Source organism: Leguminivora glycinivorella, chromosome 4 (assembly GCF_023078275.1).
Source record: "Leguminivora glycinivorella isolate SPB_JAAS2020 chromosome 4, LegGlyc_1.1, whole genome shotgun sequence".
Classification (NCBI taxonomy): domain Eukaryota; kingdom Metazoa; phylum Arthropoda; class Insecta; order Lepidoptera; family Tortricidae; genus Leguminivora; species Leguminivora glycinivorella.
In genome coordinates, this window is record NC_062974.1 from 18378367 (window position 1) to 18402188 (window position 23822).

At 36.8% G+C, this 23822-nt stretch overlaps 1 protein-coding gene and 2 non-coding genes across 12 annotated transcripts in view; all 3 read left to right on the top strand.

Moving 5' to 3' along the window:
- LOC125225190 (very low-density lipoprotein receptor) overlaps window positions 1–23822 on the top strand; it is a 277889-nt gene that overhangs the window by 220668 nt on the left and 33399 nt on the right. For 4 of the 10 annotated variants that reach the window (XR_007176963.1, XM_048128784.1, XM_048128776.1 and 1 more), the window contains exons 3-6: window positions 15356–15478; window positions 19812–19934; window positions 22100–22326; window positions 23498–23765. Coding sequence is in view for 9 of the 10 variants with exons in the window: in XM_048128784.1 (XP_047984741.1) it covers window positions 15356–15478; window positions 19812–19934; window positions 22100–22326; window positions 23498–23765 (741 nt within the window). In the remaining variant the exon portion in view is untranslated. Of the gene's footprint in view, window positions 1–6732; window positions 6920–15355; window positions 15479–19195; window positions 19316–19811; window positions 19935–22099; window positions 22327–23497; window positions 23766–23822 lie in introns of all 10 variants that reach the window. The other 6 variants (XM_048128781.1, XM_048128780.1, XM_048128785.1 and 3 more) reach the window with 3 other exon arrangements.
- On the top strand, window positions 1515–1587 carry Trnan-auu. The gene has a single exon. It is a non-coding gene; the product is annotated as a tRNA-Asn (tRNA).
- Window positions 1812–1884, top strand: Trnan-auu. Its single transcript has one exon. It is a non-coding gene; the product is annotated as a tRNA-Asn (tRNA).

Consider the following 23822-nt stretch of genomic DNA (forward strand, 5'->3'; position numbering starts at 1 on the left):
GAACCAGAAACTTCATACGCTGGTACTTCTCTCTGTCCATCAAAGTTGCATTACGATATATTGATTGATATTCATATTCAACTATTTGTACTCTTCAATTAATATGTATGTAACTAGCACAATAGAGACATTAACGTTGAACAATAGATAATAGTTTTCAGTCACTGCAAGAACCAATTAATTGGTACACTTAGCCGCAATAAATAGATTGTTTACATTTTTTGCTGGGATAAATTGGTTACTTATGCAATTATTCATACATACATAAGTACAATAAAATTTTAACTTCTGATTAGCAGAAACGTCTGCAATCGATGCCACTAGGCTTAGAATAAATTTAAAAGTGGAAAATGTCTGCCTTGGGTGAGACTTGAACTCACGGCCTCTGGAATTTCGCTGGCTTGGTTGAAGTCTTGGTGGCTCAGTTGGCAGAGCGCTAGAATATTGATCCAGAGGCCGTGAGTTCAAGTCTCACCCAAGGCAGACATTTTCCACTTTTAAATTTATTCTAAGCCTAGTGGCATCGATTGCAGACGTTTCTGCTAATCAGAAGTTAAAATTTAGCATGGTTAGCGCATCGTAACTGGTGAATTTCCAATATGACTTGGAACTCCGGTCGCCGTTTAAGAAGTTTAACACTCTTACGGTAGATGTCGCTACGGGTCCCATTGACCTTAGTAGTGGAAAATTTCGCTGGCTTGGTTGAAGTCTTGGTGGCTCAGTTGGCAGAGCGCTGGAATATTGATCCAGAGGCCGTGAGTTCAAGTCTCACTCAAGGCAGACATTTTCCACTTTTAAATTTATTCTAAGCCTAGTGGCATCGATTGCAGACGTTTCTGCTAATCAGAAGTTAAAATTTAGCATGGTTAGCGCATCGTAACTGGTGAATTTCCAATATGACTTGGAACTCCGGTCGCCGTTTAAGAAGTTTAACACTCTTACGGTAGATGTCGCTACGGGCACAGAATATATAATAGTACAAGTACAGAAGGCCCACTACTTTGATGTTTACGAAATGCCGCCTTTTTAAATGCCTACAAAATTCTAACAAAGAAACGAGCGGCACGTGCGTAACGTCGGATGATAGGGTTGCCTATGGATTAAAACGAATTAATTCTCAGATAAAATGTTGTACTATATATTCAAATCTTGGGTATTTTCTAGGTATATATACAGTATTTATATATTTTTGTTTAAGCCTTCAGCATCACAAGCCTTATTGAACTTTTCCGTGTCAGATTGTCCTATTTTATTCATGATGTCTATTTGACTATGCATTATTAGCCATTCCACACGTGGACATCGCATATGAACCTTAAAAAAACTCGCGACGTAAAATAACAATAGAAAGTGCGAACGTTCGTTCCGTGAGAACGCGCGCCACCCCTGATTAGGCCGCGAACTCGCGGCCGCCAGCATGTACTTGTAGCGCGGCGATACAATCGCGGAGTGAGCCGCCCCTGCTACGGGTCCCATTGACCTTAGTAGTGGAAAATTTCGCTGGCTTGGTTGAAGTCTTGGTGGCTCAGTTGGCAGAGCGCTGGAATATTGATCCAGAGGCCGTGAGTTCAAGTCTCACCCAAGGCAGACATTTTCCACTTTTAAATTTATTCTAAGCCTAGTGGCATCGATTGCAGACGTTTCTGCTAATCAGAAGTTAAAATTTAGCATGGTTAGCGCATCGTAACTGGTGAATTTCCAATATGACTTGGAACTCCGGTCGCCGTTTAAGAAGTTTTACACTCTTACGGTAGATGTCGCTACGGGTCCCATTGACCTTAGTAGTGGAAAATTTCGCTGGCTTGGTTGAAGTCTTGGTGGCTCAGTTGGCAGAGCGCTGGAATATTGATCCAGAGGCCGTGAGTTCAAGTCTCACCCAAGGCAGACATTTTCCACTTTTAAATTTACAATAAAATTAATTTTCACATTCGGAGTTTTTATCAATCAGATTGTAAATAAAATTCTTGTGACAATTATACATACGGCTCATCTTCGGCCATCGCGCTAAGTAGAAAGCGCGGTCTCAGCGGAATAAAGAAAGTTTCATTTCCACCATTGATTAAAAAACGAAAAGAACGAAAGATGCGCTTTACGGAGTTATAAGTTTCGGAATCACCATAATATATCCTGAGTATTCCCGGAAGCAAACGCTGTATTTTTCTTCCTTTTTCGCGCAAAAACTTTTGTAATTAAAACGTCAAAACCTTGTTTTTATTCATCGCATGAAATTTGTCAAGTATTGATTTTCGTGAATGAACTGTTAAATTGAGATGATGCTATTCGTAACTGATAAGACTTATCAGTTACGAATTACGAGTTACGAGTTAATACAGTTATCTATTTTGTCTCAATAATACATTCGAATTCAGAGTCGAGAATAAATAAATAGTAACATTATAACATTTTTTGTGTTCTGAGAATTGAATGGGTGCATTCAATTCGCCCACGTACAGTACACAGATAATTTGTTTGTGGGTATGCAAATCTCGGGTCACCTTTTTAAAGGACAGATAGAGGTGGCAGCAATTGTCATACTCATATCATAACTTATTCAGAGATAATGTTTTACGGCGTAGATTAGTTTCCTTAGATTGTGGATACTGTAGGGATATTGTAGGTACTGTCCTCCGCCTGTGACTTAAGTTCGCGTAGAACTAAGTCTGATGAATTTTCAAGCTTTTGATTTGGGATCCTTTGTTTATACCTTTATGGGATACATTATAAAAATCCTTTTTTGGTTCAATAATTTATGGTATGTAACTTTAAAGGTTACGTATGGGTCAGGTAACCTACCTTACGAGTTTCTAAGTAATTGGTCCTGTATATTATATCTGCCTGTTGGTTATTCGACAGTCTATTGCGGTTGCTACGGGTCCTTTAAGTAACGGAAATGTTCCTCTATAGAAAAGTTTAATATTACATTATGGTCAAACACAAATCTGTGGCCTGTGGGTTTTAACTTCTACCTATTCTAAAAGTACAGTCATAACGTATAATTTAACATTCCCCTCTTAATTTCCACCTTCTTCGAACATTCGATAAATTGAAAGGCATGATTTATTTTCTATTAATTACGAAATTCACCACAAATTTTACGGCTGCCGATCAAAAAGGGCCAGGCGAGAGCTATATTTCTTGAACAGGAGATATCGTTTGCAGGCCTTCGAATGGCGCCTTTGGTTTGGTTCCAGTGAAGCGGGAATTTACAAGGGAGAGGGCGTGGCGCGGGAGAGTGATGGGTGAGAATTTGACAGAGGTCGTTAATTATATGCTTGTCGGTCTCGCGATCGCGCGCCAAACATCCTTGTGGTGAGAGGGAAATTGCCGCTGCCGCTTCATTTTACACACGCGTAGCGTACAATTATGTGCCAAGAAAATTTGATTAGGTTTTTCAAAGAATTCGTATGACATCTGAATTACCGGTCTATATTAAGCCGCTCTCTTGAGCCTTATTCATAATTATAGAGAGTAACTGTCAAAGTAAAATGTGTAATCACAGTGCATAGACTGCCATCTCTCGACACAAGCTTAAAACTTTTGAACCTCAGTTTTGACAATGGTGTAACGCCATCTAGGCCACCGTACCTTTTTCTCTATGGCTTTGAGGTACGTTTTTTTCTTAGACCTTATCCGTCTATACGGAGTTACATATGTCTTTTGCTCATAATTTAATGCAATACGTTAGTTTAATGCACTACCTTAGTTTAAATATTAATCACACAATGAAACTATAGATACTTCGTTTGTAATGAAACGACGAGACTTTAGATACCTATCTCGTCTAGTCTAGTTTTTGAATAAATTTACGTCAGCTGGCTGATCTCTGTGTAAACCATAATTTGCTTTGGCATACCCTTCTAGATGTAAATGAGCTAGTAACAACTTGGAATAATTAATTATACTTTAAGCAAAGCGTAACTTACTCTGTAGTTGTCTATAATGTTTTATTACGCGTAATATGAAATCGCATTGGGAACCGTTTTCATGAAAATGTCGCATTTATCGACAGGCGATGAATCGGTGTTTAATTGCTCAATAGATCTCGTTCCCGCCATCGCCAACTTGCCATCAAACATCGGTCAAGACCCAGCAGAATAATGGTGTGGTGGAATAGGCCTCTCAAGTTAGCAGTGCGTAATTAATTTTCGGTTAGAACCCATCTATACAATTTGCATGAAGTTAGGAACGTTTTATACGGCACTTTCCACGACATTTCATCTAACTTTGGACGGCTCAGATTTTACCTTGAACGTTGGGAATTTAGGGAATCTTGCGATCTACGCAAAAGTAAACAACTTAAAAATATGTTTTGATTAAAAAATAATTATTTAAGGATACATTTTTAATTTATCAGAGGGCGACCCAATTTAATTAAGTTCATATTGAAATGTCCAAAATTGTTAAAAAAGCGTAGTTATTAATAATAAGTTTAAAAAAGCGTTAGGTATCATTTTCTTTCCTTGCTATGTTTAACTGAAGCAACCAAATTCATTCGTCTGGTAATGATCATATCTGTAAATGTGCATTCGCTAATTATGTGTACTATTACTACTATTAGTAATGGCAAAACTCCCGAAAAAACCCAATAATATTCGTTAAGATATCTTGTACGAGTATATCGTACTTAATATTATAAATGGGAAAGTGTGTGTCTGTTTGTTCGCCTTTCACGGCAAAACGGAGCGACGAATTGTCCTGATTTTTAAAGTGGAGATAGTTGTAGAGATGGAGAGTGACATAGGCTACTTTTTGTCTCTTTATAACACGAGCGAAGCCACGGGCAAGAGCTAGTGTATAATACATACATAATATGCATTGCATTACTAGCGCCTATATTATGATATTCGTTTATTGACTAAATTACAGTCATTATATTAAAAATAATTAAGAGTACCTTTATCAAATATACGTGTACAAAATTCGAATTACTGTCGTCAGTAAATTACATACTTATCCACTTGACGCCGCCACGAAGAAAACTTGCCTCATTTGACCCGCAACGAGAACCTACTTTGTGAAACAAGTTTTTCAGTTCTAGTGCCGTACTTTCCATTCATTGGCGTCAAGCTCAATTAAGTTTGTACGCCGAGTTTTAATAGAATGTTTTAAACCGATTCCGCCAACGTGAACTATTATCAGACGTGTTCAGCTTTTTAAATCCAACTATAATGAATTTTCGTTCGACATAAAATTCCGATATTAGCTTTCAACATAAATGCGCTCTTTTCACAACAGCTTAATAAGTACGGCTCGTATATAATCTTAATTCAAATTAAGTCCTAGTTACCAAACCTAGTTAACTGGTTTGGTAGCTGTCGATTTATGTTAGTAATAATCACACGGTTCGGAATATAGACGCCTTGTCTAGATCTTATGCTAACTGGCGCCGTGTCCTGGATTGCGGGTAATTGCATTAATGACTTTAATCTAACACGCTTTGCTCTTTGAGGCAGTTGGTGCTTATAATCAAACAGATTTACTAGTGTTGTGAGATTCGCCGCGGGGTTAGCTTAGAGGAGTTGAAGTTGTGTGCGCGGAATGTATTTGACAATTGTCTATGATTCAATTCGGAGTAACAACCATTTCGTTCTAATATGATCTTGTGTCGTGCCTTTTCATTTTCATTACATTAGGAGAACTTTCTAGTTTAGCCTAATTTATATACGCTTGCTATTTTAAACGAAATTGTGCTTTATTGTTCCGCACTTACATAGAAAAATAATTTTACTCGCCTTAATTAGATATTGGTAGAAGTCCAGAAAAGTAGGAAAAGCTAGGTTAATTTCGACAGTAATCCTTACAGATTCACTGATCTATTTGGGTAAAACCCTTACCCGAATCGGATATAACAGTCACATGCTATCGGATCACTTCGGATTTAGCGACGCCATACAAACGAGACTTAACCCGCACTATTCAAAATAAAAACGAGGCGGTTGCTAACTAAAAACAAAATTAAATAGAAGTAGGTATTTTTGATATAATGTATAAAAAATGCTTTAAGAGTTATCTTCGACATTTCTCAGCAAGTGTTCAATGATTCAGAAATAACGACGCTGTCACAAGGCTCAGCTTTGTATAGACGATCGACAGAAGCTTTATCCCAAAAACGTCTGTATCTCTAAGCCGAATCATTTTTAAACAGAAAATAAGTTCACAGACGAATATCTTGATGTTATTTATGTCCCTAATTTTCAGTGACTATTCCAACCTAACGGTTATCTTTCTATCTACACGATGTTATTGGGGATTCTAATCTCCGTAATATTTTATGCCTATAAAACTTTTAGAGAACGACCTTCGCCGGAGACAAAGGGTCCGGATTATCCCCAGTAGTTACCTGCTTTTAATCCGGATTCCCTGTTGATTCTGAATTTAAATCAGCCGGTAATATACTGACACGCTAATTAGTTATCGGTTATCGGGTTCGCGTAGCGTTTGATCGGTATTCATGTCTACGTCAAAATTATGTGTGATGATTTCTGATTTTCAACGTATATTTTAACTTGTGGAAGAGATTCCTTGGTAGCGATAAGACCGTTTATAGTTTACCGCTGCGGCTGCGTGTACTTCTTATTTCTTTTGCATCGTTTTCTTCTATTGAGGTGTGCAATAAAAAGTATTTGTATTTTATTGTAAATTTTAATAACTTAATATTTACTTAATTTCAAAGGAATCGTAAAAATAACCCTATCTAATTTTATACTATCTAAATCTAATTTTATTTTCCAGTGAAAAATACTAATGGTGTAGTGTTTTAAAGAGATTGATACAAAAACTGTGATACAAACTTGTTAAGTGAAAATGTCTACATCGGGAGCTTGGCTGGTGATAGGATGCCTGCTGGCGAGCGCAGGCGCAACTGTGTATGACGACGACTACGACACGTATACCAAGCCTTACGATTACAAAACTGCAGGTAAGTACCGGCTAGTCAAACAAACTAGCCCTACTTCTATAGTTATTTGTTATACAAGGGGGCAAAGTTGTATTTTAACGCCGAGTGTGGAATCGAAAAACGAGCAGGTGAAAGGATTCTATAGTTGAACCACGAGCGAAGCGAGTGGTTCGAGAATAGAAGCCTGAACTTGCGACTTTTTTAACACATGAGAAGTAAAATACATTTGCACCCGAGTGTAACACAAAACTTTTCCCCTCACTATAGCGAGGAAACTACAACGCAAAAATAGTTATTTGTTATACAAGGGGGCAAAGTTGTATTTTAACGCCGAGTGTGGAATTGAAAAACGAGCAAGTGAAAGGATTTTATAGTTGAACCACGAGCGAAGCGAGTGGTTCGAGAATAGAATCCTGAACTTGCGAGTTTTTTAACACACGAGAAGTAAAATACATTTGCACCCGAGTGTAACACAAAACTTTTCCCCTCACTATAGCGAGGAAACTAAAACCCAAAAAATGCGTTTATCACTGCTTCCAATAGTTCCACAGGTGGTAAATCATCTTTATTACTAGATTCACCTACTTTTATCAATTTTAATGCAGTTAATTTGACTTTATTCAAGGTCAAATTACTTTACCCACTAGTGGATAAAATGCGTTTTTACCCGCTGGTATTAAAGGACAAAACACGTGTTTCCGAGCCAGTGAGGGGAAAAATGCGTTTATCACTACTTCCAGTAGTTCCACAGGTGGTTAATCATCTTAATTACTAGATTTACCTACTTTTATCAATTTTAAAGCAGTTAATTTGACTTTATTCAAGGTCAAATTACTTTACCCACTAGTGGATAAAATGCGTTTTTACCCGCTGGTATTAAAGGACAAAACACATGTTTCCGAGCTAGTGAGGGGAAAAATATTTCTTCATGTGTATTAATATGAAAATGTTAGGTATTTATTTTTAAGCAGCCCATATGATAGATTGGCTTGTATCGTTTTATGTTTTCTACTAGTCTGTCACACAACATTGGCTACTAGTCTGAATATAAATAATCCAACTGTCAATCGCTCTCTCAGACGTCGAAGATTAAACTAGCTTCAGCCTAGTTTGAAGTCTGATGGAAATATGTATGTGTGTATATGTAAATAATGTCTCTTTTTGGTAAATAGATTACATATATTGTATAAATAAAGTACCTTATACCTATGTATAGTTGTATATAGAGTACATGTGTGGCAATGTTTGAATGATTGATATTTTTTTCATAAAAAGTGTAATTCCGTTATGTACCTATCTGTCACATACGTAATGGTTTTAATAATTATGTGAAACCTCACGAAATATACATGCGGAAGAAATGTAATTACATACTATTACCAAATATTTTGGTTTGTGATCACAAAAGTATTTTAGGGAGCCGTCTTCATCTAATATTCTTATAATCTTACAACGCCCACACAAGAAAATCCTTCAAACGAAAATTGCTGCCCAAAAGGATCTAACATGAATAATAGAACGTACGTTTGCCTGAAAGTAGGCTTCCGGTGACTTGCAATCAAAAAGTGCCTTGACATGAAAGATATGAAATATGTATAGGTCTATGTATCTAATAACGGCCATTGGTTTCTGTTAAAGCGGACTAGCTTTTTGTTGTATTATTTTATAGGTATTTTTGGGAAGAAGTTTCAATAGTAATTATATCTTTTTTTAAATTTACTTCTGTCCGCGGATACGTCGAATTTGTTTTCTGATACATACATGCAACTATTAATGCATCACCTTATCTTGAGTGTTGAAATACTCTCTCCTTTCCACTTTGAGGAAGACAAGAAGTCTAACGAACTTATGCCTGCTAAGTGCAGTTAAAGCCCTCAACACACGGTAATTTAATGTAAGACATCGTAAGGTAACGCTTCTCTTACTTTACGAAACGAGCCGTGTGCTGTGGGCCTTACTCCTCATTCGAACTTTCGAAAACTAATTTTTGACATTAACATAACCAATTTATATCGTATCTAGAGTTAATACATATTTTGACGTTGCTTTAAGTTCAAATTACGTCTCTTCTTTCTCTTCAAATGAATATTTGTGTTCCTACTTAAGCTTTAATAACATTTTTCTAATTCAAAAATCCTATCAAATATTATTGCGAAAAGGCAATAAAGTTCTCCAACGTTTTGATGAAACGCCAATTTCAGTAAATACCTACCTATAGCTCTGGAAACCACAAACACGATAGGTATGAGCCAAACGAAGTTTGAAGAGGTCTCAAGTTAGTACTTTTGCGCTTCGAGTTGGTGAATTTCCATTTGATTTGTCTGTAGTGGAACTCCACCGCGTTACTTTACTTACTTTAAAGTCAAGTTTATATTAACAGACTTAGGTGAGGTGGCTGCAAAACTGGTGGTTTATTGAACTAAGTTTCTTTCATTAAAAAGTGAGTTGAGAATGTCACTTGCGATACCTATTTGTTTACTTTAGCTAATTTGTTTCGGTCAAATATTCTAAGGATCTTCGTGCCTTTAAAGTTTTTGAACCTATCGACCGACAATGTAATTTTCCGGTATCGTCTAAGTAGCCCTATGAAATATGTTGGATATCGAAGGTTGGCAGCTATAGAAATTGTTATTCAGAGAACACTGCATTGAAGTTTGATGCCAATATATTTATTTGATAACTACTAGTATAATCTTGTAGATGTAGATGAAGCGTCTACATCTATCTACAGTATAATCTTACTCCATGTCTAAAAAAAGTTGACTGTGTAAAAAATTTTACTATTTTTTTTCTAATAGTAACACATTTTTAATAGCGTCCAGAGCGTATAATTAACGTAATAAATAATAACATTTTCATTGAAAAGGTTTCCAGAAAATTATTATTACAATAACTGCATAGTGAAGCAGCTCGCCTATTGGAGAACGCGGGCTCCACTCGTACTCGTAACGTGTGCAAGTGCGCTCGAAAGCCTCTGGTTAGAGTAACGAATGCACTCATCGCACAGCGAGTACGCCCGGTAATACAATTTGCCTCCTGCTCCTGACGCTATTGCCATCTTGGGGACAATTTGGTCTAATGCCTCTGCATCTCGCGTTTTGTATAAAATATTTCGTGAAAATGGCAACGTCTCGCACCTAGAGCTTTCTAAAGAAATTGAAACTAGGAATCAGGCAACAGCTGGGCGACCTTTTTCTTTCTTGTTAAGAAAAGATTTGTAATCCTGTTAAGTAAACAAAATGGAAGCGGAATTACTGCGTCCCAGCAGGTTAATTATTGAGAGTGAAAAGTAATTAAGCCAGTCTTTTACCTCAGCGGGACGTCAAAAAGCTTAATGCTGAAGAAACACTGTTAACGCCGCCGTCGTCTTGAATTACTTACCAAAAAATCCCGACGGAAAAATAATCGAGTTTTTTGAATTCGCGTTGCGCATAGTTCATTACAAAGCTCTTTGAAATGTGAAACTCTTGTGCACTCCTTTGTAGCTCTTAAAACCGAACACATTCAGTACGTTACAAGCACCCTTAAAACCGAACACATTCAGTACGTTACAAGCAAAAAGAAACCTCCACAGTGATTTTAATCAGTGTGAGTCGATTGTCAAGACTTAGGTATGGACAGTGGACACAGTGGACGTCGTCACATTTATTTGCGTTCTGAGCATATGCAAAATAATATAGCTACAGCTACAGGCACTTATATTATTAGCATATGTAAATTTATTTTAATATTCCTTGAAGTTGGTTTTTTGTAATATGGATAAAAAGTAAATGTAAAACGAAATACTACCATCAATACTATCATACTCTATTTCTGGGAAGTTGCGTAAAGATGTAATTTCACATGTGTGCTTTTTAAATCCGTCACGGTTTAATCAGAAAATGTTTTTTCATGGACGTTTGGATTTTTCAGTGGATAAATGAATGAAATATAAACCGTTCATGTTTTCCATTCAATATTATTTTTAAAGGCGTTTACATTTTCTATTCGTTAAATAACGTCACAATACGAATAGTAATGCCTTTCAGGCAGCCATACATTGATACTCCTTTAACGAAGACCTATCAATAAACGTGCCACGGCAACTCTTAGGTACAAGATTAAAAAACCGGCCAAGTGCGATTTGTATTCGCGTTGTAAGGGTTCCGTACGCTACAAGAAGGCCTTAAGCACCTCCTTTTTAGTAGGAACTTAAGTCATTTTTGCGAATAATTATTGCGAAATGAGTTTATATGTAATATTCAAACGCGCTCACACAATTTCAAAAGATTTGGTAACTCCTTGCAGCGGCAGTGAATGAAATTCGTAATTTGAGTTTTTTTCTTTTAAGTCCGACTTACGCTTTACTGTAGATTTCTAATAGGTTTTCCTGTAATCTATAGATTGAAAACCATCTCGTGTATTTTTTGAAATTTTTATGCTTAGTAGTTTCGGAGATAAGGGGGGGGGTGGTAATTTTTTTGGCTATTTTCTTAAATAACTTGAAATTACCTTACTAAAAATTATTAAAATCATTTTATATAGTTCTAGAAACTTTTATTTTTAATTTTCACTTTTACCCCCCGAAAGTGGCCCCTATAATTAAATGTTCTTAATTTAAATTACATGTCCGTCTTTGGGTCACAGGTTTACATATGCGTGCCAAATTTCAAGTTAATCGGTTCAGTAGTTTCGGAGAAAATTGGCTGTGACAGACGGACAGACAGACGCACGAGTGATCCTATAAGGGTTCCGTTTTTCCTTTTTGAGGTACGGAACCCTAAAAACGCGAACTCATTACGAAATGTTCTTACGTTACATTTGATTCAGCAACTTACAGTCTTCCATTAAGTAACAGAGGCTCAGTTCACAGCTATGAGTAAATGTTGGATCTATTCTATATTATCATTCACTTTCCTCGCCGGGGAGCATTAGTGTAAATTGATACTTCACCGAAGGCGTCTCAATGTGTTTAGTCTCACGCGCTGTTATATCTGTTAGTGCTTCGTGAGTGAGTACATACTCGAGTTAGGTGTCAGTCAACCTATAATGTTAGGCTTTGAACTTAACACGTCACGTATGCAATAGAAGTGCCTAATAATTATTAAGTTGTCGTATTGGAAACAAAAATATATTTAAATGTGAGAACTGAAATAATTTACCAAATTTAAATTCTGGTCGTATTTTAATTGTAAATAGATTCATTTCTAACATATACAGCTAAAATTACACTTTATTGGCACACTTTAATAAAAGATACAGCTGAAATAAAAACAATTGACATATTATACAGATGCGATGGTCAAAATATAGTTTTTACATAACAGGTCATTCCTGACGCCTGCCGATCGAAGGGTCTCAAGACGCAATTGAGAGTCAATGCTGTTACGATTCCACGGTCGAGTGATTTTATCCCACGATAAGCCATCTCCAAGGAATTGGCTTATCGAAGGACGGTGGCACACGTCTTCGTTTTACTGATTCATCTGGCCTAGATAATAAAACCGTAATTTGTTAGTTTGGCCGCGCGATATCCGTATTTGATTCGTGTCGGTTGAGCCGTGATTCGCTAACGCGTGTCTGACTGTGGAACTGCGCCCTCGGTGGAACCCATTTCACTAATGGGACCGTTACGATTAATTAACTGTACACTGCCGAATAATCTCTTTGTTCTGTCCATGACTTGTATAGACACTAGAATAGGATTTATATAATGTTACCCACGGTAATTTACTGGGAAATAGCTAAGTTGATGTTTGCAGTTTAAATTCAGCCATTGTCGCAACGCTCCGAAGTTCTTTTGGTTACGTCGGAGGTAAAAAGATCACGTAGAACGTTAATGAGCATTTAGCGAGATAAGCGCGAGCATCTAACAAGGATTGAAGCAGGAGCTGTTGAGCGGTTCGCATTAACATTCCTAGGTAGAGGGGCAATAATGCGGGTGTTAAGGCGCGCTACACTCAGCCCTGAGCGCCTCCGGGAATACCGACCTTCCCATATACCTTTTACACCATTACCAGTATACCTTCATAGGGAGATTGTATTAGTAACCAATTGACCTAAAATGTGGGGGCAAACAAGGTCAGAATTTAAGAGGATATCTGAATTCAAAATTATTAAGGTTTCAATTTAATTTATTTTTGCACCGTGCTCAACATTGCTTAACAAACCAAAATTGCTTAACATGCAGATATTGTGAATACTTTACCAAAGAGCTATGATACATATATATATTTAGTAGTCACAGTCAGTATAGTAGTCAGGCAAATCTGCAGTAAATATTAAATAGTACCTACATAAATCAAAGCTTCATATCACAAAAACTTATTTGTTTAGCTTTGTTAGCGATAAAAAACCGTATTAAATTTACAAATAAAGTACAATGTTGATGTCTCAAATTACATCATCAAAAAGTGTCCCGGGCGACGCCACTTTGTATGTGACTATTTATATGGAAAATAACGGTAATACGTGTCGCTTGGAGCAAATTAGTTTGCACTCTACGTGTCTCCGGGGAATATGAGCGACAAAGGTTCGTTTGCGGAATGTGTGAGCCCACTCCACTTAGCTGAGGGTATACTTAGATATGTAGTTGGATAGAAAATCCCTCTTTACAAGCTTTCTCTAGAGTTAACATAGTAACAGCGAAGTTGGTTATACAGCAATCCATGAATGGCTCAGTTGAATTTCCGCGATGGATACGGTAAAGGATACGCAGTACGGGTGCGAGGCCATATTATTTGGTGGTACGTTTTGTTTACAAATTGCTTGGCGGCGCGTGCTTCGTTTCCCTCCAAATTACCCCAAGATAAAGCGGCTGCTGCTACCCGCCGATAATTTTGCTTCGAGCTTGTTTTATACGCACGTTGAACGGTGATTTGGAGTGTAAATGGATTGCTCCCGTTTACAGCTTCCTTTTGGTTGGTGAGACGACAACGATCAGAAGACATCAGGTTTATATGCTGTCTAGATTTTGGAAAACCGAAATCAGACAACTAAAAATCATTAAGTACATTTTCTTTTTCAAAATTAGACGTATTACAATGTGAAATTTACAAGCGCAAAATTTAAATTTTGAAATCGAATTTTGACGAAGGATTTTGTAATCTTTTTTTTTTTTTTTATACTACGTCGGTGGCAAACAAGTATACGGCCCGCCTGATGTAAAGCGGTCACCGTAACCTATGGACGCCTGCAACTCAAACAGTGTCACATGCGCGTTGCCACCCCAATCTATTTTGTAAATAAATTTAGAAAAATGTTAATTAATTGAACCGTGAATTTATTTGTACTAAAATCACCAGAGACGGCGAGCAAGTTACACGATAGGTCTAAACTCAAACTTAATTAGACGAGTTCACGTATATAATTACTTGAGAGCTTAATTTATGTTTCAACGAGTAAACAGTAATTTACATCCTTTTATGTAGTTGTTTTGCACGAGGCTTATTCTGAGAGTAAAAACTGTTTTTTTAGATATGGATACCTACGACCTGTTCTTTAGGCGTATATAGACCGTGATTACCTTTTTGATTTTTGTCGAGTTCCCGATATTTTGACGCAGTTGTATGCATTATGATCACGGAAAATTGAAGAAGGCGGGTAGATGTCAAAGTTGCGTAGACAGCGCGCGGTCTATATCCCGGTCAATATAAGTCTAATGAAAATAACCGGGAATCATTCAAAACTCTGACCTGTTCTTTGTCTATTGTGACTATTAACCAGGAATGTCACATATTCCGAATATAAAAATAGAATATATTCCATTTTATCCTTGTGATTTTAAATTAAATTTAGGTAAATAGTATCTGGTATCACAATAAATTCATCGAGTAAATTCCAGAGCATGCATAAAACAATTGTATTCAGCAATAAACAGATTGTATACAACAGATTCTCTAGTTAACTATTTAACCTCGACGTGCCAAAGCGATAAGTGAACAGGTTATCTCTCCCCTGTAACCCATTAACAATTACTTATTTACAGTTAAATCTGCTAAATAAAAAAATCAACAATGTACAAAAAGTCCTCAAACTCCAACTTGTTACCCAGAAGGCTTTTTTCTCTTAAGTTTAATAAAGCTACATTGAAAAGCTCGTTCACCTTACAAATTCAGTTATTTTTAGGTTCCTTACAACTTGAACATTACTGGAATATTTGTCTGCAATATCGCGGTTTTCCGCGAAATGAAAAATTTCACCGTTAATACAACATTTTCTACGTATTTTTCCATAAAATACACGACAAAAGAAAGCTGATATACTTACATTTTTATTTCGTGTACAAAGGCCAATAAGTACTGCCCTATTGGATTAAGAAGTACGAAAAGAACACTGATTTTTATGGGTCTATGAATATTCAGTGTGGGTATTCTAAATTTGAATGCTAATTTTAGCTTGTATACAATATTAATTGTTACTTACTCGTACGTTCGACAAATACAATAGACACTAAACTTTTTTTTTCTTATTTCACAGAAAGCCGAACATGCACAGCATCAGAGTTCCGTTGCAAGACCGGCCGGTGCATACCCAGCTCATGGCGGTGCGACAACGAGAAAGATTGCTCAGACAACTCGGACGAAGACTCGGCTAGTTGCAGTGAGTATGATAACAGGCAATAGCTTTCACGCAAACCATCAAATGTTTTAGCCGTCGTATTAAAGGAAACAAAAACCTAAATGAAGAAGTTTAGCAAAAAAATCATAAAGTAGTTTATTTTTATCTCAATTTATTCTGAGTAAATTAGGGTTAAGCTGAAAATTTGTTTCTATATAAAAATATAGCGTAGCGTTCAAAGAAAATTGCCCGACAGCTCGACCACACTTCAATAATATTTTTTATCTTCTCGAATATAGAGACGAAGTAACAAAAAGTTCTTCATATTGCCGAGTATTATTGGAAAAACATTTGTAGAGGCTTTAATACCCTGTGTAAACTTAGGGTCTTATCCTCGCGGGGGCAGTGTCATCGAACGAGAGTCGTGAACGAGTCCAACCTTTTTGGTGCTTACCAAGCTTCAATTTTAGTCAAACCGGTGAATATTTTCTTTAATATTTCGAGCTCTACGCCGGATTGCTACAGCGTAGCTGACTACAAAATGAACTCCATGCGGTAGCAAATAATTTACGAAATTTTGCTACAGATTTTGTGGAGAATTGAACGCATACGTAAACATACAGTTCGTTCCGACTATGTAGGTTTCATTTAAAAAGTTCATTCGCATCCCTATACAAGCACCGGAGAAGAAATGAATAATATTTTTTTATAAAATTGCTAGACAGATACTACATGGTACTCGTATGTACATGTTAAGAGACGGCAGTGTGTTTAGATTTAGGTACTCAAAATATATTAGCAAAAATTCATGTCGTTAGTAGTATACTATGTGTAGGTACATTTTATTTGAATTTATCGTAGGGCACGGTCATCCCGGGAATACAACATATTGCGACTGTATAGATATATGAATTTCAGAACTATTTCAAGATTCGTAGAGTATTCTAATTCTTAACCGAATCTAATTATTTGAATGTTGATAAAAGGAATGAAGGTCAAATATTATATTATCTCTTTTTGTTGAAAAAAAGAGAGAGATATTTAATAAAAATAGGCCAAATATTCTCCAGATTCCAGTCCGACTACATATTTAAATGTTATTTCGAGATTTTATTACGCGATCCTTAGCTAAAATATAATTTATGGTAAAAGTTTGAGATTAGAACTCGCTTTTCGTTCATCCCGAAACTCTGATTATAATCTTAATTACCTACTATGTACTTACTTGTTTAATGTTACCACGGTTTTGTTTTATAATTGATTTAACTCTAAATTTAAAACAAGTGCCTAAGTAAAATCAAATGGAATTTGTGTATTGAATTCGAATACGAGTAAGTACTTACAGTATACTTATATTATGGTTAGTTACGAGGTCAATACGGATAAGTGTATCATAATGAAAAGTGTGCCTGGCCTTCACATTTGACCGTTTTACTCATTGTCAGAGTTTTTTTTTGCGAGTTCATGCTTTTGATACTTGCTAGTCACTAATAGTGGTAAACATATGAACTCTCAATAAAAACTGATCATTAATCTAAACAGGCCAAATGTGAAGGCCAGACACCCTTCCCCTCATGACACATTTCTTAAATTACTTCAAAACTGAACAAAAAACATTATAATCCTACAAATACTTAGCTTCAACTGCAAAAAAAACGAAAGACAAAGCACGATGAAAATCTAATAACTTCAAAATTTTAATTGTCCGCGGTAAACGTGTGAATAATTGGAATGAATGCGGATGTGGTACGAAATGGCTTAGGTACGGATTTAAGGTTTGCGAAAATTTATTTATTGCTCCGGCAAGGAATAATGGGGCGAAACGCGGGCCGGAGGGGATAATTCGACGTGTTCGGAGCGGGTGAACCGGGAAATTATGCTCGCAACGAAATGAGACGATTCTTCGATCTCCGTCTTATTGCCTGTCTGTACCTATGCGCACGGATTTTTTTTTTTATATTTATCTGACTTGTATTATACATCCGCTGGAAAATGTTTTTTTTTATCTGAAAAATAATTTTGTTAAAGAGACGGGTACTTTCTTAGAAAACGGAAATAAACTTATTTGGTATATTATCTTTTTGTTTTTATAATGTAATGCTTGTTGTTGTTATCAGTTGCTACCCTCAGGTTACTTGTATCTGTACAAATCACTGCAGTTCTCCACGAACCTTGCCAATGTTGAGATAATGCATATTGTGTTTTGAACAACCTGTCTTGTGGCATCAATAACTCTACGCCATTTTAGCGTGTAACTTGGTTTTTGTAACAGTCGTTGTATATATAATAAATTATGTTTTTGTGCTGAAAATTGCCAGATAAGCATCTTTTACGCAAACATATGCAATGGAGCCTTCTTAAGTGAATGGGTCATCAGCAAGATAGGTAAAAATTACTGTTCATTTCATTAAAAAAATATATAATCAAGGACTATGTTTTGATTAAGGACTGTTAAGAAATTCCTTCATTAATTAACCAAGTCGGTTTTATAAATTCCCGTTAATGAAAGCAAATCAAGTTAAAAAGTACTGAAACATTTTTTGTACCCGTCTGATGAAACAAAGGTAAAAGTTAAAACTTTAAGTACAAAAATTGCTTAGTTAGACCTAAAAATCGAATGAAACGCAATTATTTCAGACGATAAACTTATTTCTTTGACGCTTTGTACGCTACGCTTATTAATTCAAGGAATATTCTCAACTTCCAAAACAAATTGATTTTACTCAAAACACGAATAATAGGTACAGTACCTACAGAAGGTATACTGTAATATAATATTAGTATATTGAACGTATTCTATATAAGTAAAAAATGTTTTGGTAAAACCTACGCATTAGATTTGCAAATAGAAAATAAAGTTTTGATGTATGCGTAACGGTGTCAGGCTTGCATTTAATGCTGAGTCTTTTCCAAAGAGTAACAATGGGTATAAAAAGCCTGTAAAAGTTTTGCGAGGTTTTATTTTATTGTGAGTGGGATACGACCGGTCCCGCACTCTTGCTTTATACACTTGGAGCCAGTATAAGTCGGGACCACAAAATGGAAAACCTTTTTTATTTGACAGAGACACGCAATGTTTTGGACCTGCGGTTAGAGCGCGGGTATGGGACTACACTGTTTGTAATGTTGTTTGTGTACAGAATTCGTACTTTTAGAAGTGTTGTAAATAGATATAGCCTTACCATTTTATTTATAAATTCAAGGCATTCCTTAATTAACGTCTTCAGAACGAAACGTTTCGTAATTTGTTAAAATTATGACGAAAGTTTAAAGAAAACTTTAGGCATGCTTTGAACTCTGCAAAGTGAAACTTGTTGACAAAGTTTGGATATTTTATTAGCAAATACGACGCAAAAGGGCTGAACACAGACAGAATAATTACTCCTTAATAATGACTGTTAAGCCATTTTAATTTATGATCCAACTACGTAGCTTCCTGGTGTCTCACAAGAGACTAATGTATTAACATTTATTATTTTGTCGTTACGTACTCGATTAAGATTTTAAAGAGCTGGAGTTAAAGTTTTCAAAATCTAATAATGAATCTGATTACAAACTAATGTTTATAGGTTACATTAAAGCTTAACTAGACTAACTAGCAAAATTAAATTGAGATGAGGGAGTCATTTTCTCTTTAATTCACGTAATATTTTGAGTGAAAAGTATTGACGTGCTTTCAACAGCAATCAGTTCTCCCTCGCCATAATAAAAAGTACCTTCTTGTGACGGATCGGTGGTCATAATATTTTTTACACACAGTTAATCAACGATCATGTCCGGAACACAAGTTTGTTTGCGCCACCGGGCACTGCATACCCGGCGCGTGGAAATGCGACGACCATGCAGATTGCCCGGACGGCTCGGACGAGCACAGCTGTGGTAAGGGCATGTCTCATCCGGAGCATGAGACGGCACTGGGCATGCTTCATCGGAGGGAAGCATCGAGCAACGTTCGCATGAAAATATACTGGTCTATTTTAGGGTGTTATCATAATACATTTTAAATTCACAGGTACCTATGAAGGCGTGAAGAGATTTTTGAATAAACATAGAATGATTTATAATTAATTAATTATACAACCCACGTAACTTAATAAAAAATAAAAATATGATTCTATAAACCGATTAACTTTCGGCAAAGCAACATTTTTTTAATTTGTAAATACGAATTTCCGGCCCCACAAACAGGAAAAAATATGAATCAAACGGAAAGCTAGTAATTAATGAAAAAACTGCCAAAACGCGTTCTGCATTCGACAGTTCAGTGATTTCGACGCGGGCTGATTGGATATGAAATAGGAAAATCGCATTTACATTTTATTTTCAATATCCATTTGCATCAGGTATTTAGCATGTGCATGAATTGGGTCGGCAGATGTGGCGGTCTGCGGCACGGAGCAGTTCACTTGCCGGGGTAAGCCTGGCGAGTGCGTCCCGCTCACGTGGATGTGCGACGACAACCCCGACTGTTCTGATGGATCCGACGAAAAAGCATGCAGTAAGGGCTATCATCATTTTACTGGTTTCAAAATGCCTTTGGTACACCAATGTTCTGAATTGTGGAACCACTGCGTAGGCAAAACTGCGTATCGTCTCGCAAGGCTCTCATAATTCATAATGTCAGTGTATTAAAGGTGCAACATTAGCATCCGTTACATCAAATATCTATGGAATGCAAACGTTGCAAAGAAATATAAGAGTTCATCCATAAATTATGTCATACCAATTTCATGTGTTTGAGGAGATCCTGCTTGTCACCCCTGGCCCCGTAGCCGAATGGCATTTCTGTGACGCGAAACGCCGGAGAAACGCTGCAGAAATGTAGTCTGTCGCGCCAATACGCAAGAGCGATAGAGATAGATAGCCACGAAAGAGATATTATCGTGAGCGTTTCGTGAGCGTTTGTGCATTCGGCTACGCACACTGGTCACATTTGGCAACCCCAATTTTCCCTCCTGGTGTGACATATGGTCAATATTTTTCGGCCTACTTACTCCTCCTAAAAGTGTGACGTAATTAATGAATGATCCCAAATCTTGTGACCCACTTCGAATTCGTAATGCTTCACTACTGTTTTATCACAAACATATGACTATATTGTTCGTAATATTATCGCAAAACTTATGGAATGCAAAGCATCAAAACATACGTCATTGGTCCTTGCTCTAATTTATTATCAGGTATTGGCTTTTGAACTGTGATACCAAAATTGCACGACGCAGTTCCAAATTACATTTATCTTCACATTTATCGGTACAGTTAGGGCAAAGTGCACATTGCCTTTGAAACCGTGATTTTAACGAGAACGCTTCTAACAATTTACCTCTTGAAAGGATTCTTCTTATAAAAGAACATCTTTCTTGGAACTTTAATCAGTCTTGGTCGAGAAAAGAAAATAATGTTTACTCTATTACGCGGGGTCGATGTTTAACTATTCCTCTTTGGCGCTGGCCGTATCAATCAATCATTGGAACCCTCGCCTGGCCAAACATTCTGTATTCTATCAACGCCCGGCTCATCCGTCTATAAATTCTTATCTACCCTCCCCGACCGACCCTGAAGCGTGAGCGATGACGTTGCGTGTGCTTCAACCGCAGGGTATTCTTCCGCCCTGAACATCACTACGGTTATGACATCCTCCTTTTTTACTTTATGTCTAAGCTAACTTGATTCACCCAATTCTTGTCAATATTTATCTGGTTATTTTCAAATTGGACATTGACCCAACTTCACCTTTTTATACAAACGGACATTCATTATCCTTTTAAAACTGGTGTTGAATTGTAATAAAACGATGGATGCACATAAAATGGAATGCAGACGATATGCTGTATGTATGTATATCCAGCACAGCTTATAAAACAATCGAAATAGAGCAAACACACGTTTTGAATGAAAATCTGAAATTAAAAAATATTGCTCTTTGATGCTGGATTAGTACGAAGTCACCAAGCAATCCAACTAGTCGTTTTAAAATGAGATGCTTACTAAGTTTGTATGGAGATTATGGAGAACTAAGATTGCTGTGGTCCCTTAAATCTAGTCCCCTCAGTGAAGTATGCTTAGGTCATCTAAAAAAAGCTTATTACCACGCTGAAGAGGAACGGCACCTAACTATTACCTACATTAGTCCGCTCTCCAGAGGAATTTAATTAAATGTAGAGTCCGTATCAAAGACGAGTGGGGACAATTTTTCAACAGAAAAGAAATGTGCGCTGCAAGAATTACGACCCCGACTATAAAATTACCCGACTTAGTTAGAATAGACGTTGAAAACATAAAACGTAATTTTGTGACGTCTCGCGTTCTTTTTATTCCATGCATATTTTAATAAAATACGGATTATTTCTAGTTAAAAGTTAAACTCTGCTTTTTCCATTTCCATGTTTTTGAGGAAAAACATAATAGTAATGTGCATTTTACTCCGGCTAATTGATGTGTGAATCAAAAATCTCATTTTGTTATAAGTCTTGCAGAAAAAAAAACTAGTCAAAGGTCTCACTTACTCGCTTACAATAACTACAATATTTGCTTTTATTTTTATATACCAAAAATCTATCAAAACATCCATGAGGATTGCCATGAGGCAAGCAACAAAGCGGGACTTTATGCTGCAAAACAACACAACTTAGATTGATTAATAAACAATTTTTAAATGTGCAGATGAAACATGTCGTTCTGACGAATTCACGTGCGGCAACGGGAAGTGTATCCAACAGCGGTGGGTTTGTGACGGTGACGACGATTGCGGCGACAGCAGTGACGAAGTGAAATGCCCCGCGCCGACCTGCCAGCCCCACACACACTTCTCTTGCAAGGATGGACACTGCATATCGGCCAGGTGGCACTGCGATGGAGATATCGATTGTCCGGACGGCAGTGATGAGACGGTGAGTGTTACAAAAGTAATTTTTGGATGAAGAACCAACCAGCTGCATACCCCATTGTTCCCGAACCGCACACCCACTCCTCTTACAATGATGGAGAGAGAGACAATGGGGATATCGACTATCCTGACGGCAGTATGAGACGGTAAGTGTTGGAACCATAGTTTCTGAAATGATAGTGAAATTGCCAGTCGAATAACACTTTTCTCCCGTAAACTGGAACCAATTCCGGGCGTCAATCAGCTAGCTGCGGCTGCTCCCACTGAACAGTCAGACTCCAAGAATTATAAGTTTTTAAATAATATACGATATGAACTTAATGACACGTAAAAAAGCTTGAGAGAGATGGATCGGAATTTAAAATGACGTTCTTAGAGTAACGTCAATTTTGAATAACACTTCCTGAATAAAATGACATATTATGTTGTGGTTATAAGTCGTTAAAAACAATTTAATCCACGCCGAGCTGTATAAACAGACGAAACATTTTACTGCTTTGATGTAAGAAGTAATATAAAAATAACCATAAAATACATTCCCAACTTCACTTTGAAAGGAAAGTTTTCTTTTATAAATAACTGGTTATTTAGCAGGTAACTAGGGTATACAAGATACAAGACATTTATTGATAAAAGTCAATGTTTTACACGTCAAAAAAGTTTACAATTCATTATTATAAATTCAAGGTTACATACCTACATATTTAGACAAATAAATAGTGGTACAGCGTAGTCTAAGTTAACATTAATGTCAATTACTTATTATGATATATTAAGATATTATATATTAAGATATTATTATGATTATTATGATTATTATGATATATTATTCAGAGATTATATCTTCGAAAATAGAAGTAAAACCATAACTTTTGCAAAGTTCCATAGCAAACTGAAAGCCTTTGTGGCTTTTACTTTGGTTCCATAAGGCCGGATTATTGTAAGCCGTTTTATGATAAACTTCAGTGTGCTACGTAGCTGGAATATAATATAATAATTGTGATTTCATTGAATAACTTTCGTAATTTTATTACTATCCTAAGTTTTTATTCTGATGTATGCGTTGACAGTTTCCGCAGCATACAATATTCAGGTTTTACATCAAAGTTCCAAATTCAGCACTGCAAATGAGTTTGACTTTTAGGAAGCTATAATTTCCATTGTTTCTATTGCAGGGTTGTGCAAAGCCTCCCAAAGTGACGTCACCATGCATATCCACGGAGTTCGAGTGCCGCGACCGTATAACGTGCGTGCACAAGGCGTGGGTTTGTGACGGCGACCACGATTGCCCCGACGGCGGAGATGAAGCCCCAGAAGTGTGCCGAGGCAACGTCACGTGCAGACTCGACCAGTTCCAGTGCAAGGACCTTAGCTGCATCCCTGGCGCGCTATACTGCAACGGCCAGAAAGATTGTCCGGATGACAGCGACGAGTTGAATTGCAGTGAGTGTCTGTCATTTTTCATCATCTAGAGTCGTTACAAGCTCTATTATTTGTATC